An 18,481-nucleotide genomic window follows, 5' to 3' on the forward strand; every position below is an offset into this window, starting at 1 on the left:
GGCTGGGGCGGGGCTGAGGTGGGGCACACCGCGCATGCGCGGGGTCTGCGCGGGGCCGACATGGCTGGGCGGGGCTGAGGCGGGACAGACTGCGCATGCGCGGGGGCTGCGCGGGGGCTGCGCGGGGGCTGCGCGGGGGCTGCGCGGGGGCTGCGCGGGGGCTGCGCGGGGGCTGCGCGGGACAGGGGATACAGGACAGGAGACAAGGGGGACGGGACAGGGACGGGACAGGGGACAAGGGACAGGGACACGGGGCACGGGATAGGGGACACGGGACAGGGGACACGGGACAGGGGACACGGGACAGGGGACACGGGACAGGGGATACGGGACAGGGGACATGGGACAGGGGACAAGGGACAGGGGACATGGGACAGGGGACACGGGACAGGGGACAGGGACGGGACGGGGGACACGGGACAGGGGACAGGGGACACGGGACACGGGATAGGGGACAAGGATCAGAGAGAGGACAGGGACAGGGGACAAGGGACACAGGACAGGGACACGGAACAGGGGACACGGGACAGGGGACAGGGACACAGGATACGGGGCTGGGCTGGGGACATCGCACAGGGGACAGGGATGGGGTGAGTGGTGGCACAAGGGGACGGTGGGGTGGTGACACAGGGGCTGGGATGGGGACATCGATGGGGGGGGGGGTCTCACGGGAGTTTGGAACGGGCAGCATCGATGATAGGACCCCTCATGTCCATGGGGGACACGAAGAGAGGAAGGGGAGGTCACACACGGGGGGACAGCGGGCACTGCAGGGACAAGGGGACACCAATCGCTGTCCCCTGTGCGGGCAGGGGTCCCCCCGCCCCTCCCCACAGCAGAACTGGGGGGTCAGATCCGGGCTGGCCCCGCTGTCCCTGCCGGCTGTCGCACTCGGGTGACCCCGCACGCAGGATTTTGGCACCAGCCCTTCCCTTTCAGAGATTAAATCTTCCCCTCCGGGCTATGCTCTGCCAAGTGGAAAAATCCCAAAACAAGGAGCACAAAAACGCCTCCGCCCTACGGGAGGCAGCGGAGAGAACAGACCGGGCTGAGGGACGAGGAGTGACAGGCACACAGCTCAGACCGGCACCGCTGGGAATCACATTCCATCAGCCCCATCCCACCTGGATGTGCCCCCCGAGGGGCAGGACACGCGTGGAGGGACAGAACCGCAGCGGGTGGGGAATGGAGAGTGGACATCGGGGGTGAGGGATCGGTCTGGAAATAGCAGCGATTCCATAAAACCTTGGATCCTTTAGGTTGGAAAACCCCCAAACCCCATCCAGTGCAGCGCTGCCAAAGCCACCCCTACCCCATGTCCCTCCCCACGGCTTTTAAACCCTTCCAGGCTCGGTTTGGGGATCACTCCCAAAGTGAGGAGGGAAGGACATTCACCGCCCGTGGCCGTGGCTGTGTTTACAGCCCCTTTTGGGGAGCTTTATTCCCGATTTTCTCGCTGCCAGGACCTGTCTGGGCACAGCCAGGGCCCGCAGCCTCCAGAGGGAAATGTGGCATCGTGGGCAGGAGCTGCTGCTTGTCCCGGCACGCAGGGAAAACCAAACTCTGCCCAAAGTTTCCTTTTCCCGGCTGATCCGTGTCCGTGCTCGCAGGGAAGGAGCAGGGGCTGTTCCTGGCACGGCTCACAGGAAGGACAAACTGACTTTTAAAGTCCGGGAGCAACCTTCTCATATCTCGGGTGTCCTTTTACCCCGGCCAAAAATCACACTCAAACCTTCTCTGACATTGGCATCACCTTCCTTGTTCCTGCCCCGAGCCCTGGAGCTTGGATTTGGGAATATTTACTCCTCCGGGAACCCGATCCTGCCTGGAGCGCGGTGCCAGCGGGACTGACGCGAGCAGAGGTTCCCGGTCCCTCTGGAGTGTCCCTGTCCCCTGGGAAGCCTCACGGGTGGCCAGGGAAGTGTCCCCCCACTCCCACGGATTTTGGGATGGAATATCTGGATGTCACCTCGGTGCCAGCGGGGCGAGAAGGGGACGAGCCTGTGCCTGTGCCATGTGTGTATCCCCTGTGTGTCCCCAGTGTGTCCCAATGTGTCCCAGTGTGTCCCCAGTGTCCCTCATGTCCCCAGTGTGTCCCCAGTGTGTCCCCAGTGTCCCCCGTGCCGGGCACAGCTCTGGGGTGACACAAGAGCTTGTCCCTTGGCAGCAGAGCCGGCTCTGTGCCGATCTCTCAGGCCGGGGCAGGGCAGGGACCCACCCGGTGCCAGCCTCGGGAGGGACTCTGCAGGACACCAAAGTGCTGGAGAGGCGTTTCCACCTCTGCCTGTAGGATCACAGAATCCTGGAATGGTTTGGGCTGGAAGGGAGCACAAATCTCACCTTGTTCCACCTCCCACCATCCCAGGCTGCTCCAAACCCTGTCCAGCCTGGCCTCGGACACTTCAGGGGTCTGGGGGCAGCCACAGGAACCTGTTCCAGGGCCTGCCCACCCTCCGGGGAGGAATTTCTCCCTAAAACCAACCCTGCCCTCGGTTTCCAGCAGGCTCTAGGGAATATCTGAAAAAAACACGGGGAGCCTCGTGGTTTCCAACACGATGGGGTTGGAAAGTCGGGGCAGTGCAGCTGCCTCAGAAGAAGGCGACATTCCCGAGCATGGGAAAGAGAAATCCATGGGGAAGAGCCCTGGCTCTGCTCCCCCGCTGCCCGGGAGGAGGAGCGGACACGGCAGCCAAAGGACATCGGGAGCCTGCAGGGGAATGCGGGGAGCGGCAGCTCCGGGGGGCTCTCACACCTGTCCTGGGAAAGCTCCGCCTTCCAGCGCCCTGTGCCAGCTCCAGATGTGCCGCCCTGGCTCCAGATGTGCCGCCCTGGCTCCAGATGTGCCGCCCTGGCTCCAGATGTGCCGGGTGCCAGCCCAGCCCCGGATGAGATGAGCTGGCTCCAGGCGCAGCCCCAGCCGTGTGCCCCGGGCATTAAACACTGCCAGGACATCCCAAAGGTGAAATTCCCACGGAAACCCCCCCAGTCCTGCTCGGGGTGTGTGAACCCACACAAACCCAGCCGTTCCTACACCCCTACAGGCACACTGTACACTGGAACCACTTCCCCCAGTGGTGCCGGCCGGCTCCTGCTCTCACTTCCACAAAAATTCCCCGTCAAAACCCGGAGCAGCCCGGGTTTGCTGGCAGAGGGAGGCTCAGCTTTCCCCGGGGTGCAGGGAGGTAAATTCTGGTCCCCTACATTTCCTCCCGCGAGGCAGAGGCGGGAGCAGTGCGGGGTTTCCTGTGGTTGCAGTGTCTAATGAGGTTAACACTGTTTTTGAGGTTTAACTCTTCAAGCGACACGAAAAAGGAAGCCCCGGGCTCTGCAGAGCCGGCCTTTGGGAGCAGCAGAAGGGGGCTGGAGCATCCCTGGAGCATCCCTGGGTCTCCCAACCTCGGGAATGCTGTAACATCCTTGGATGAGCTCAGAGGGGTGACACTCAAACACCCCCATTCCTCCAGGACTTTTCATTCCTCTGGGATCGCCAGGAAAACGTTCTCACCCTGCCAGCTCCCGGGATTGTAACAATCCCCTGGGGATGGGCTCGGCTCTCCCGGAGTGTCTCCAGGTCCTGCCAGGATTTTGAGACGTCCCGAGGCTGCTGCTGGAAGGGATCTGGGTTTTCCCATGGACTGACTCACACCGGGAGGGAAACTCTGCTGCTCTGTGCGGGTCAGCCAGTGCTGCTGCAGCTCGGGTGCCACAGGTCCTGAGGATTGCCAAGGTAAGGATTCCCTGCTTCCCCCAGCTCCCAGCTCCTGCTGGAACCGCAGAATATCCCAGCTCCTGCTCCTCACCCGCTGCTCCTGCATTTATCTGCTCCTGGTGCAGCCACGGTGAAGATTCCGTGTGATTCGGGGGAGCAGCTTCTCCCCTCTTTATTGAATTCCCATTTCTTTAATGCACGAGGAGGCTTTACCAGAGATGAGATCAAAGCCCAGCATCTCCAAATTGCCTCGTTCCTTCTGCTTGGGGCTTGGCAAACTCCTCTAAATTGGAATAAAAGCAAGAATGTGATTCCCAGAGGAGGCAGAGCCTGCGATCCCTCGGAGAGCTGGGCAGATTTAGAGTTTCCAGCTCTTCTCAGAGGACCCCAATTGCATTTTTTCATTTGCTCTGACTTGCAGAAGGTTCCAGGGCACTTGGGAACCGACAGCTTCTCTTTGTAGGTCAGGTAATAGGGAGGCACTTGAAATTTGACTCACTCATGATGATCAGCCCTAAAACCAAACCAGGTCACCTCACCCTGCACGAGAAATACCCAAGCACTCGCTGCTGCTGGGTTGAAAAAGAGCATTTTGAAGCTTTTACTGTGGACTCTGAGCTCCCTGAGAGGAAACTCGCCATTCCTGACAGCAGGTATTGCATGGAGAAGGGGAATGATGGAGAGTGGGGCTTGCCTGGGTGCTCAGCCCTGGGCAGGTGAATGGAGGGGTTCAGGGCTCCTTCCCTGTGCCCACCCCCCACCCCCAGAGGGGTCTGTGGGGGTCTTGGGGCCACCCCATCTCCGGGGGGCTGGGGGTGCCTCGCTGGATGCTTCCAGGAGAATCCTTTGCTCAGAAAAGAGCGATTTCCCCCCAGGAGCTGCATTTCCCCTCCCCAGTCTGAGCCCTTCCAGCCCCACATTCCGAGTCCCACGGGGCTGGGCTTTCTTCCCTGGACTGTGGGAATTCTTCCAAAGGGGCTGTGGAGAGAGGTGAAGGGAGAGGGGGGGAATTTAAGCAGCTGTGGATGCGGGCACAAGGGTGACTCCTCGGGGACAGGGGGGATTTTGGGGCTGTCTCAAGGACTTCACTGCTGGGAAGAGCCGCGGCTCAGCCTGGGCAGGACCTGTGGGAAAGATATTAGGGGAAAAGGGAGTTTCTATCCCATAAACCACACCTGAGCATCCCCAGGGATGGAGACTGCAGGACAACAGCCCCACTCTGGCTACCTTTAAAGAGCTTTTTCTTATGTTTAGCTGGAATTTCCTGATTTCCTGATTTCCTGTCCTGGGCCATGCCGGGAGGAGTTTGGCTCCCTCACCTTTACTCCCCCACCAGATATCCATTCCCGAGGATCTGCCCTCCTCGAGCCCACTCCTCTCCAGGCTGAGCTGCTCCCCCAACTTTTCCACATTTCCCAGATGTTCCTGACCCTCAGGTGGGCTCATTCCAGATCTCTCCCATCCCTGGAGCCGCCCCTCGGGATGGCTCCGAGCTCCATCCTCTCCAGAGCAGGGCTGCTCACCTTTCCCTGCCACAAACCCGCCCTGCCCGTGCTGGAGCTGCTTTTCCAGGGGGATTTGCTCCATCCTTTTCCATCCCTCAGGCTATGCCGAGCGTGGGCCATGGCGGGGTCCGGCGAGGCTTTGGTGCTGCCCGTCCTGCTCTGCTGCCTGTGCCGAGGTGAGTGACCACACCAGGGCCACCACGCTGAGCCCTGAGCTCCTGCAGGACATTCGGGGTGGGAACGGGGCAAAGACAGAGCTTGGAGGGGGAATGCCATGGCCTGCAGCTCCTTCTCCTTGGAGCGGGGATGTTTCCAGGCTCCTGCAGCTCCTGTGCCGAGCTCTGGGCTCTGCCCTTTCCAGGAAGGGCAGATGGAGCCCGATAGCGCCCGAGAGCCGGGGCTGCTGCGGAGCCTCATCTGATAGGGAAGGGCAGGGCCTCCGCCGCCCTAATCTTGGGGATCAGAGCTCTCGAGAGCTCAGGTTATTTCCCTGCTCTCATTTAAACGTTACAGCAAAACCTAAAATGGGTGAAACTGGAGGAACTGGCTGTTTCTGATCTGCTGGGATGAGTCACAGGGGCCGGGGCGCTGCTGCAGGCGGGGGGCTCATCCCAGGGGGGACCTCAGAGCTCGCCCAGCCCTGGACAGGGACAACTTCCACTGTCCCGAGCTGCTCCAAATCCTACCCAACCTGGCTCTGGGAACTTCCAGAGACCCGGGGGCAGCCACAGCTCCTCTGTGCCAGGGTCTCCCCGCCCTCAGGGGGAACAATTTCTCCCCAGCATCACTCGTGATCCCTGACCGGGGCAGGGTGCAATCCCCCGGCTGCAGGATCCAGCCGTACTGCTGCTGCTGCTGCTGCATCCCGGGGAGCAAAGCAGCTCCCTGGGGATCCCTGCAGCTTCCTGGGGATCCCTGCAGCCCCTGCTGCCGTGGGACACCCCCGGAGCCCCCCTCGCTTTGGCACAGGTGCCGCAAACATCGAGTGCAAGGGGCGCGTCTGGATCGAGCCCGCGCCGGTGGTGCGGATGGGCTCCAACATCTCCATCGGCTGCCAGTCCTCCCTGAGCTGCCCTTCGGTCCAGCTCGACATCCTCCTCAACTACAGCCACGCTGAGGGCAGCCCGCTGCCCGGCGGCACCGTGAGGCTCCGGCTGCGCGATTTCAGGATGCCTTTGGCCACCGTGACCTGCCTCTCCCGCTGTGGGGACAGCCAGTGGCGCGGGGTGGTGTGCGGAACGGAGCTGCGGGCGGGCTGTGAGTACCCCCGAGCCCCCGAGCCCCCGGAGAACCGGCTCCGGCTCCTCCCGGTGCGGCCGCGCCCTCACCAGCCTCGCCCCGCAGACCCCCCGGACCCCCCCGGCAACCTGAGCTGCGCCACACCCGAGGGCTCGGGGAGCCTGGAGTGCAGCTGGGACCAGGGACAGGACACGCTCCTGCCCACCCGCCACAGCCTCCACCTGCGCAGGTGAGAGCCCGGGGCAGCGCGGAGGGGAGGGGGCGCGGGGGGTCACAGCTCTGGGCCACAGCCCTGGGTGACAGCTCTGGGTCACAGCCCTGGGTGACAGCTCTGGGTCACAGACCTGGTGACATCTCTGGGTTACAGCCCGGGGTGACAGCCCCTGGTTACAGCCCTGGGTCACAGCTCTGGGTCACAGCCCCTGGTGACATTTCTGGGTCTCAGCCCCTGGTGACAGTCCCTGGTGACTGCAGAGCTGCCGTGCCCCAGTTCCACTTCCTACCGCTCACGTTTTGTCACCTCCTGCCCGAGAACCACATGTTCCACCGCAGGAGCTCGGGTGGTCACCCCGCTCACATTCCAGCAGCTCCCAGCGGCTTGGGAGCTCTCTAAATAAAAAGAGAGATAAAGAGAGGATGAGCCCAACGCTGCCCAAACCCCAAAACCAAAATTCCAGCGTGAAGCTGAAGCAGAGGAGCTGGCTTTATGCCACAGCCCCGGCCTGGGACAGTCCCTGCCACCCAGTCCCCACCACACCAGCCTGGCAGGCTCTCAGCTACCCTGGCTCCATTTAAAGACCTTCATCCCATCATTTGGAAGCTCAGGGACAAAGCTCCTGCCTAAATTTGCTTGGGATCCAACCATGCAGGGTTCCCTTCCCACTGTGAAAATCCAAACAGCAGTGCAGGGAAGGGAAGGGGTTTGGTTTAGGGGTGACAAACTCCGGGTTTGGGGATGGCCATGGCCTGGTGACACCTCAGGACCAGGGTGGCGGTGCCAGCGGGTGTGTGGAGCTGGGATGGGCACTGACAGGGCTGCATCTGCTTCCAGGGTGGTGGCAGAGGATGAGGAGGATGAGGAAGAAAAGATCTTCCCTGCAGACTCACCTGTGCCGCTGAGAGAGCTGAACAATGAGAGCCTCTACTCAGTGTGGGTGCAGGCCAGCAACGCACTGGGCACTGCCCGCTCGAGCCCCCGGCACCTCAGCCTGCAGGAGATCGGTATGGCCATCATCCATCCATCATCCATCATCCATAAATCATCCATCCATCCATCCATCATCCATCATCCATTATCCATCCATCATCCATCCATCATCCATCATCCATCCATCATCCATCCATCCATCATCCATCATCCATTATCCATCCATCATCCATCATCCATAAATCATCCATCCATCCATCCATCATCCATCCATCCATCCATCATCCATCCATCCATCATCCATCCATCCATCCATCATCCATCCATCCATCCATCCATCATCCATCCATCCATCCATCCATCATCCATCCATCCATCATCCATCATCCATCCATCATCCATCCATCCATCATCCATCCATCCATCCATCATCCATCCATCCATCATCCATCCATCCATCATCCATCCATCCATCCTCCATCCATCCATCCATCCATCCATCATCCATCCATCCATCCTCCATCCATCCATCCATCATCCATCCATCCATCCATCATCCATCATCCATCCATCATCCATCCATCCATCATCCATCCATCCATCCATCATCCATCCATCCATCCTCCATCCATCCATCCATCATCCATCCATCCATCCATCCATCCATCCATCCATCATCCATCCACGATCACACAGTGTGCTGTGGCTGTGCGTGGCCGCCCACACTGCCCAGCCCTGCAGTGTCACTCTGGGACTTTGGGGACCCCCGATCACCAGGACAGTCCCCATCCCACCCCTTCCCGTGTGTCCCCGCAGTGGTTCCTGCTCTGCCCGTGATCATCGGTGCCGACACCTCGGAGACGTCCCCTGCCATCACCAGCACGCGCTGGAGGAGCCGGACGCGGCTGCAGAACGTGCAGTGCCAGGAGAGGCACCGAGCCACGGGCACCCCAGCGTGGCATGTGAGAACCCCACACGTTCCAGAGATGTGTGTCCCGTTCCTGCTGGAGACCCCCTGGGCAATGGGAACATTCTGGGGTCGTTCCAAGGTGCCCCCTATGCCGGGGGGTGGTGGGGAATGGGCACCTCAGGGATCCAGGCAGATCCTGCTTTGGGGACCAGGAGAGCAGATGGCCTCGTGGGCAGGGTTATCCCGGCTTTTTAAACCAAAAGACAGAATTCCAAAGGTTCCCCAACGTTCTGCTCTGCAAGGACAAGGCACAAAATCCTCTGGGACGCTCAACTCCAGCGGGGCAGCTCCAAGCGGAGCCCTCTGGGAACATCCCCGAGTTCCAGCAGGGCGGAGCCCGGATCCCAGGAGCCCCAAAATCCCGGCGGGGGAGGAATGGCGGTGGGGGCTCTGGCACACGAGGGGGGCGGTGGGGACCCGCTCCCCCAGCTCCCCCCTTCCCCCGCAGGTGGAGCTGTGTGACACGGTGACACCGGAGGGACCCCGCTGGCATCACGAGCTGCAGAGCGACACCGAGTTCGTGTTCCAGGTCCGGTGCCGGCTCAGCACCGCCCACCGCCCCTGGAGCGCCTGGAGCCCCCCCTTCTTCTACAGAACCCCCGAGACAGGTGGGCTCAGCCCCGGTGTCTCCCCGACTGTCCCGGTGTCTCCCCGACTGTCCCGGTGTCCCCCCGGGGCTGTCCCGGTGTCCCCTGGGGGTGTCCCGGTGTCCCCCCGGGGCTGTCCCGGTGTCCCCCGGTGGTGTCCCGGTGTCCCCCCGCCTGTCACGGTGTCCGCTCCTCCGCAGTCCCCGCCGCTCCCGCTGTGTGGCGGCGCCTGGGTCCGGCCCTGCCGAACGGCAGCCACGAGGTGACGGTCTTGATCAAGGTAAGGCGCTTTTGGGGCAGCCTCTGCCAATTTTCGGCTCTGCCGCTCCTCCCCGAGCAGCCGGACGGCAGCAAAACCTCTCCATCCCCTTCAGGCTGAGCCCAGCCGAGGGCTCGGTGTCCCGGTGGTGGCTCGGTGTCACACACGCGTGTCCGTGTCCCGCAGCCTGCCCGAGATGCCCGGGGGAGGATCCTGAGCTTCGCCGTGTCCGCGCAGAGCCCCGAGGGGCCGCGGCTGCTGTGCCTCACCTCCGGCTCCGAGTGCTCGGTCCTGGTGCCGCCGGGAGCCCGCAGCCTCCTTGTCACCGCCCGCAATTCCAAAGGGAGCTCCAGCCCTGCCAGCATCCCCCTGGAGCGGGGTGAGGCTCGGGAAGGTAGGATGGCAGCTCCCGGGGAAGCGGGGAAATGCTGCCGGCAGAGCTCCCACCGAGGGAGCACAAAATCCTCCAGACAAATCCAGCGTCCCCCGGAGATGCCCCACAGCTGTTTAAGGAATTCTGGAGTGCTTTAGGTTGAGAGAGTCCTTAAAGCCCATCTCATTTCACTGTTCCAGGACACCTCCCACTGTCCCAGGCTGCTCCAAACCCATCCAGCCTGGCCTTGGGCACTGCCAGGGATCCAGGGACAGCCCCAGCTGCTCTGGGAATTCCATCCCAGGGCCTGCCCACCCTGCCAGGGAACAATTCCTGCCCAACATCCCATCCAGCCCTGCCCTCTGGCACTGGGAGCCATTCCCTGTGTCCTGTCCCTTCATCTCTTATCCCAAGCCTCTCTCCAGCTCTCCTGGAGCCCCTTCAGGCTCTGGAATCTCAGCCCTTCACCTCCCAAGGCTGCAACAGCAAAGTTAAAAATCAGTTTGTTGGCTGGCAAAGCCAAGGGTGCAAAAGCTGCTCCCTCTGCCAGCCCCCACTGTGAGCTGGGCCCCTCCAAACTGGAAAAGAACACCAAAAAAAAATCTTTTCTAAATCATTTTAGGACCACCTCATGCTCCCTGTGCCCCGGGCTGTGGTTTTCCCCACAGCCACGCTCTCCTAGGTCTGAAAAACGTCTTTGAATGAGCAATGGGAGGGGAAAGTCCCATTCGAGCTGAGGACAAATAGATGACTAAAAAGAAACTGAAGAGAAATAAGGTGGAAAAAACTCTCTAAGCTCTGGTGTTTATCAGAACCGTGCACGTTTCTGGTAAGAAGGGACAGGTGAAACATTTCAGGGACGTGACAGAGCCGAGGATGTTTGGGATTTGCAAGCACAGAACTCCACATCTGGCTGGGGATGAGCACAGCTGGCCAGGAGGGCCAAGGGCACACGGGCAGTGCCAGCCCAGGAGGGGCTGGAGCGAGTCCAGGGCAGGGAATGGAGCTGGGAAAGGGGCTGGAGAATCCCTGAGGGAGCTGGGAAGGGGCTGGAGAATCCCTGAGGGAGCTGGGAAGGGGCTGGAGAATCCCTGAGGGAGCTGGGAAAGCTCAGCCTGGAGCAAAGGAGGCTCAGGGGGAATTTCTGGCTCTGCACAAGTCCCTGGCAGGAGGGGACAGCCGGGGGGATTTGGGATCTGCTCCCAGGAACAGGGACAGGAGGAGAGGGAACGGCCTCAGGCTGGGCCAGGGGAGGTTTGGGTTGGATATTTGGGAAAATTCCCTCATGGAAAACTTTTCCAGCCCTGGCACAGCTGCCAAGGGCAGGGGTGGAATCCCCATCCCTGGAGGGACTCAAAGGCCACACGGATGTGACCACGGGTCAGAGGTGCCCTTGATCTTTAGGGTCTTTTCCAGCCTAAATAATTCCATGAAATACAGATCAATACATAAAGATAAATTAATATCTATTTTTTTTTGTCTGTTTATATATAAACCCACCCTATTCTGTAATATCCTATTCACCCTTCCAAGGAAAACCACATTTCTCCTGGGCTTGGCTGACTCTCCATTCTCCAAGGATGAGTTTTGACATTCCCTTTCCCTCTTTCTCCACAGAATTCCCAGCACCAGGAGCCGTGGAGGTGAAGCCTGAGGAGCAGAGCAGGTTCCTGGTTCGGTGGCAGCGCCCCCGGCACAGCCGGAGCCCCCCGCTCTGGTTTGTGCTGGAGTGGGATTCCAGCTCCCAGCACGGCCAGAACCAGCTGCTCCTCTGGGAAAAAATCCCACAGCACCAAACACACACCTACATCCAAGGTAAAACATCCCAGGAAACCCTGAACCCCTCGGTGTGGCTCATCGGGATGGTGTAAATCCAAAAATATAGAGTGTAAATCCAAAAATACAGAGTATAAATCCAAAAATATAGAGCATAAATCCAAAAATATAAAGTATAAATTCAAAATAGATTATAAATCCAAAAATATAGAGTGTAAATCCAAAAATACAGAGTATAAATCCAAAAATATAGAGTATTAGTCCAAAAATATAGAGTATAAATTCAAAAATATAGAGCATAAATCCAAAAATATAAAGTATAAATTCAAAATAGATTATAAATCCAAAAATATAGAGTGTAAATCCAAAAATACAGAGTACAAATCCAAAAATATAGATGATAAATCAAAAAATATAGATTATAACTCCAAATATAGATTACAAACCCAAAATATAGATTATAACTCTGAAAAATAAATTATAACTCCAAATATAGATTGTAACCCCAAAATATAAATGATAACCCCAAAATATACATTATAACCCCAAAATATAAATTATAACTCCAAAAGAGAGATTATAACCCCAAAATAGAGATTATAACCCCAAAATAGAGATTATAACCCCAAAATATAAATTATAACTCCAAAATAGAGATTATAACCCCAAAATATAAATTATAACCCCAAAATAGAGATTATAACCCCAAAATAGAGATTATAACCCCAAAATATAAATTATAACCCCAAAATAGAGATTATAACCCCAAAATAGAGATTATAACCCCAAAATAGAGATTATAACCCCAAAATATAAATTATAAGCCCAAAATAGAGATTATAACCCCAAAATAGAGATTATAACCCCAAAATAGAGATTATAAAGGCAGTTGGATTTGAATTGGAGCCCCTGCCCGCTTGTTTTTGGGGATTGGGGCTGTGAAGAGCCCTGAGGGGAGGAGGAGGAGGGGAGAAATTGGAGATTTGAGGGCAGAAAATGGGATTTGGGTCCCTGGTGAGGATCACAGGGAAAGGAGGGGAGGAAAATGAAGTCAAGGTGAACGGGAACAGCACCAGACCCACAAAGGCAAATCCATCTCCTCTGGCCACTCAATCCCAAGGCCCTGAGCAAGCCCAGGGGCTTCAGAGCAGATAAAAAAAGCTGATTTTGAGGGTAAATCTGATTTTTGCCAGCGGCAGGAGCTCCCCTGCGCGTGCGGCTGTACGCGGTGTATCCCGACGGGATCAGCCAAGCCAGCTCCAGCCCAGGTGAGCAGGATCCGATCCCTCCACAGCGATTCCTCGGCTTTAGGAACAGGATAAACCCTCCCCAGCCAGCAGGAGAGGAAAATAGAGGGGAAAATCAATGGATTTGTATAAAAGCCGTCTCTAGCCGGGCTCTGCTCCCCTGCACACACCTAAAACACCCAAGAGCATTTTCCTTCACCAGTGGGGCCGTTGTCTCTTTCCCTGGCAGAAAAGTGAGGCTGCAAATGCAGAATTCCCGAGAAAATATTATGGATAAAGCAAAATCCAGCAAAGAGCTTTTCCAGGGAGCAGCTGGGCAGAGCCAGCCTGGAGTGGGAGCCACAGGAGGGACAACTTCAGCTGGATCAGCGCTGGGAAGGGTTTGAGGGAAGGAACATCATCATCATCCTCATGGCTGGGGGTGGCTTTGGGTGTCCCCAGGAGATCAGAGCAGGGTCTGAGCTCCTCCAGCCCAGCCCAGAGGTTTAACCAGAACCCTTGGGCAGGGGGTGGAAGGGCCAGGAGAGGCTGGGCAGGACCATTGAGGGCTGGCAGGACCAGAGGCACCCGCAGGTGACAGCTGAGGGTGTCCCCAACCCCGGTGCCCTCCGAGATGGATCCTCTGCAGCTGCCCAGGGATTCCTCCTGTGCCCAAAGGGCTCCGTGGCTCTGCCTGGCAGCTCTGGGAGCTGGAAGTTCTTCCCAAGGGATGGAAGCAGGCGCTGCCCTCAGGCCAGGACCCTTCCCTGTGGCACCAAAAGTTTGTCAAGGATGAGGGATCCCGAGGGAATTGCTGAACCTGGCCAGGATCCGAGCTGGCCGCTGATTTTAGCAGAAAGAAGAAGACCTTGGCAGGGTCCTCAGCTGCAGATCTTCCCTCTCTGCATGGAAATAATGGGGGAATTCATTCCCGTGGGGTTCAGGCACTGGGGGAAATCACAGAATCCCAAATGGTTTGGGATGGGAAGGACATGAAATCCCACCCAGAGCCACCCCTGCCATGGCAGGGACACCTCCCCTGGCCCAGGCTGCTCCAAACCCATCCAGCCTGGCCTGGAACACTCCAGGGATCCACAACTTCTCTGGAAAACCTGTTACACAGCCTGGGAGTGCTGAGGAAAAACGATGGAGCTCCCCAGAGGGACTGGATCCTTGTTTTGGGTGCTGAGGGGAGGGAGGTGCAGGGAAGATGTTCTGTAGACTGCGACAGATGTTGATCAACACTTTGTTTAATTGGATCTCTGGGAAACGGGACGTTGTGGAGAGCCCAGGCAGAGCTGGAGTCATTCCAGCTTTGGGGAGCTTTATTTTCCTCATCATGCCATTATTAATTTATTATTATTTATTTTCCTAAAAAGATGAAGCCAGGGCAGGTTTTGTGTCAGCCACAGCCCTGTGAATGAAGCACAGACATTTTCCCCTCTCTCTGTTGCAGTCCCTGCGGAGGAGCCGCTCCTGGGCAGCGCTCACGGCGAGATGTCCCAGGGTAAGGAGGGCAGCTCCGCCTTGCTAAGCCCGGCTTGCTCCTGGCCTCAGGTGGGAGGTTTAACCCCAGCAGCTCCTGGAAGTGGGAATTGAGAGCTCCCAAATACTTTGGGGAGGTCAGAACCCCAAAGAAAAAGACCTTTTCACTCCGTGGGGACGCTCGTGCAGGAAAGGCCGCGGTGCTCTCGTGGATGAGCAGCACCCACAGAGCAAAAACTTGGAGTTTTACTTTCTAGTGAGGTTCGAATATAACCTCCAGCACCAGGAAAATATCAAATTAACCCGTGAGAGAGTGAATCCCTGAGCCCCAGGAGTGACCTCCTCCCTCTCACCCCCTTCCTCGCAGATGATATCAGGGTTTTCCTGGGACTGAGCCTCAGCGTGCTGGGATTGTCGGTTCTTTTCGCAATTGTGATGTTCAAAAAATCAGTCAGGAAAAGGTATTCCTTTCTCCCCCATGTCTTTCTTCTTTATTTCTTATTATTCACTAATTATTATTTCCAATTCATCTTTTTTTTTTATTTTTTTTTATTTTTTTTGATGTAGAAGAAATATAAAATTTCATCTGGGATGTTTTAAAATCAACTACAGGGTCCTTTTCACCTCAGCCTGGGGTCAATGTCACACATTTTTCAGGTTGTTGTATGAAAGGACCTTTTGGTGCTCTACAGTAAAGCAGAGAGCAACCACAAGAGTCAAATAAAATTAGTATAATTTTATTATATATATTGTATTATATATTATAAGTATTAAATTATATATTATATATATTATATATTATATTATATATTATATATTATATATTATATATTATATATTATATATTATATATTATATATGATATTATTATAATTATATATTAATATATTATATAATATTTTATATAAAATATTATATTACATATAATATAATATAATATAGTAATATATTATTATATATTATTATAGTATTATATTACGTTAGTATATATTGTTATATATAATATATATTATATTATATTATATTATATATTATTATATATAATACATATTATATTATATTATATTATATTATATTATATTATATTATATTAATAATTTTATTAAATACATAATATAATAAAATATTACATATTGAAATATTATTTATTATAAATTTTATCTATACAATATATATAAAATATAATCATAAAATATATATTATATTATATTATATTATATTATATTATATTATATTATATTATATTAATAATTTTATTAAATACATAATATAATAAAATATTATATATTGAAATATAATTTATTATATATTTTATCTATACAATATATATAATATATAATCATAAAATATATATTATTATATTATATTATATTATATTATATTATATTATATTATATTATATTATATTATATTATATATTTATATTATATATTTATATTATATATGTATAATATATATGTATAATATATATATAATTATATTTCATATAAAATGAAAATTAAATTGGTGAGATTGAAGAAAGGGGAACCCTGAGTTTCCAAGCCCCTCTCAAAGGCTGGGTGTTCTTCATGTGTCCTTCCAGGCACTTTTATCCTGCAGGAGGAATATCTGAGCAATAAATTGAATTTAAATTTTGGGGTTTGTTTTTGTTCTTCCTGCCCAGTTTTATCCTGCAGGAGGAATATCTGAGTAATAAATCTGATTTAAATTTGGGGTTTGTTTTTTTCCTGCTGGTGAAGGACTAAGGCCACCCTTGTGTCCCTCTTGCCCAAGTGGCTCTTTGAAGACTTTCCCCGCATGGAGAACAGCAAAGTGGTGAAGTCACTCCAGGTGAGGGCAGAGTTTTCTCCTGGCTTTGCTTCCCCTCAGGTTAAAGCTTGGATTCACACAATCACGGAATAATCCAGGCTGGAAAATCCCTCGGAGATCGTTGAGTCCAACCATTCCCAGCAGTGCCAAGGCCACCACTGCCCATGTCCCCAAGTGCCACATGCACGGGGATTTTAAATCCCTGCAGGGATGGGGACTCCAGCCCTGTGCCAGCGCTGCCCAGCCCTTTCCACAGAGAAATTTTCCCCAAAATCCAGCTTAAACCTCCCCTGGCACGACCTGAGGCCGTTTCCTCTGGCAATTCCCTGTTCCCTGGGAGAGGGCAGCTCGCTGGGAGCTGTGAGGAGCGCGGGTGGGAGGAGGTTCAAGGTGCTGGGAACAGCTCAGGAATCATTTCCCAGGCATTTGCAAGGTGTGTGGGAGCCTGGATTAGCTGAGGTCTTTAAACCTTAATTCCACATTCCCCGTGTGGCCACGGCTCCGGGCTGGGAGGGACCTTGGAGCTCATCCCACTCCATCCCCTGGGCCAGGTTTGCTCCGAGCCCTAATTCCAGCTCTCCTAGAACAGAATTTGCCAGTTTGTTGCCACACCCATCATCTTTCCCCAGGACCAGGGCGATTTCCCCAGCGAGAGCCCCCGGGAGCCGTTCCCGGCCTGCGGTGACCCCGCGGTCACGGAGCTCCAGGAGGTGCCGGCGCAGGAGCGGAGCGAGAACCTGGACACGGAGGAGCCACGGGAGCTGCCCAGGAGCGTGGTGGTGACCCCCAGCAGCCCAAGCCCAGAGCAGCTCGGAGCCTACAAACCCCAGCTCTCCATCGGAACCACGCCGGGATACGTCGCGGCCGGGATTCACCCGCAGCCCGCGGCCGCTCCGCCAGCGGAGATGGGAATCTTCTCCCAGGACTACAGCAACCCTGTCCCCCAGCTGTGGCAGCAGCAGGGGGGACCAGCCCAGGTGTGCCTGCTGGAGAAGATCCACCTGGTCCTGAACAGCAGCCAGGAGTTCCCAGAGCCGGCGGGACGCGGATCCTTCCCGGAGAAGCGCTGGGAGCAGAGGCCGCCCAGCGATGTCCCGGAGCAGATGCTGGTCCCCGAGGAGCTGCTGTCCTGCCTCAGAGCTGTCAACAGGGAGCCTGTGGATGGAAATCCCTGCTTCCCACAGAGCGTGGGAGGGCTGCTCGGAGAGAGGCTGGAACTGGGATAAAGCCCTGGAGCACCGGGATTGCCAGTGGAAGAAGCAGAGCAAAGCTCCGGGTTGGAATTCTGCCCTCTTACCCCGCTGCAGGTTCTTGGGGCTGCCTGGGGATCTTGGGCCAGCAAATCCCAAACTTAACCTCACCTCAACTTGGCAGAAGCAAAGAACCCACCAAGCTTGGATTCCTGGAATGCTGAGCAGGAGATTCCTGCAGGGTGCAATATCTTCAGTTACTGCCCAACATCGTCCTCTCCTCAAAGCTTTGGAGCATTTCAGTCCCAAAGATTTGGAACATTTCATTCCCAAAGGTTTGGGGCATTTCATTCCCAAAGGTTTGGAGCATTTCAATCCCAAAGGTTTGGAGCATTTAATTCCCAAAGGTTTGGAGCATTTAATTCCCAAAGATTTGAAGTATTTTATTCCTAAAGATTTGGAGCATTTCAATCCCAAAGGTTTGGAACATTTCATTCCTAAAAGTTTGGAACATTTCATTCCCAAACTTTGGAGCATTTCAATCCCAAAGGTTTGGAGTATTTCATTCCCAAAGATTTGAACCATTTCATTCCCAAAGGTTTGGAGCATTTAAATTCCAAAGATTTGGAGTATTTTATTCCTAAAGGTTTGGAGCATTTCATTCCCAAAAGTTTGGAGTATTTCATTCCTGAAGATTTGAACCATTTCATTCCCAAATTTTTTGAGCATTTCAATTCCAAAAGTTTGGAGCATTTCATTCCTGAAGATTTGGAGCACTTAATTCCCAAAGATTTGAACCATTTCATTCCCAAAGGTTTGGAATATTTCATTTCCAAAGATTTGAACCATTTCATTCCCAAATGTTAAGAGCACTTCATTCCTGGAGCTAATTGCAGTTAAAACAGATAAAAAATTCCCTCAGATATCCTGGCAGAGATGTGGAAAATATTTTGGGATTGCTCCTGAGGAGCAGACACAGCACCAAGGAGGATTTCTGTACCGATTTCTGTCTCACACGGGTGAACATGGAACCTTTTCTGTCCTTCATTTTCCTCCCATTCCCCCAAAAAAAAACCTGCCAGGCTGATTTAAAATCCCTCTGAATCGCTCACTGGCTGAATCCTTCCCTTTGGGTGAGGGATTTCTCATCCCACAGCTCTTCATCATGCTGTGGGGAGAAAGATGGGATTTACCAGGCACAAGAAC

At 54.4% G+C, this 18,481-nt stretch overlaps 1 protein-coding gene across 1 annotated transcript; it reads left to right on the top strand.

The window, feature by feature from the left end:
• The first annotated feature begins 4,210 nt into the window (after window positions 1–4,210).
• IL23R (interleukin 23 receptor) lies at window positions 4,211–17,545 on the top strand. The gene is made up of 15 exons (XM_014250596.2): window positions 4,211–4,362; window positions 5,314–5,390; window positions 6,184–6,471; window positions 6,559–6,682; window positions 7,505–7,674; window positions 8,417–8,562; window positions 9,019–9,178; window positions 9,358–9,437; window positions 9,603–9,810; window positions 11,407–11,604; window positions 12,759–12,833; window positions 14,248–14,298; window positions 14,644–14,737; window positions 16,016–16,106; window positions 16,715–17,545. Exons 1-15 carry the CDS (start codon window positions 4,214–4,216, stop codon window positions 17,309–17,311), a joined length of 2,508 nt encoding a protein of 835 aa, XP_014106071.2. The 5' UTR covers window positions 4,211–4,213; the 3' UTR covers window positions 17,312–17,545.
• The last annotated feature ends 936 nt before the right edge of the window (window positions 17,546–18,481 follow it).

The sequence above is a fragment of the Pseudopodoces humilis genome, chromosome 10, assembly GCF_049639895.1.
Source record: "Pseudopodoces humilis isolate 2021_Gansu_Grassland_sample_001 chromosome 10, ASM4963989v1, whole genome shotgun sequence".
NCBI classification, from domain to species: domain Eukaryota; kingdom Metazoa; phylum Chordata; class Aves; order Passeriformes; family Paridae; genus Pseudopodoces; species Pseudopodoces humilis.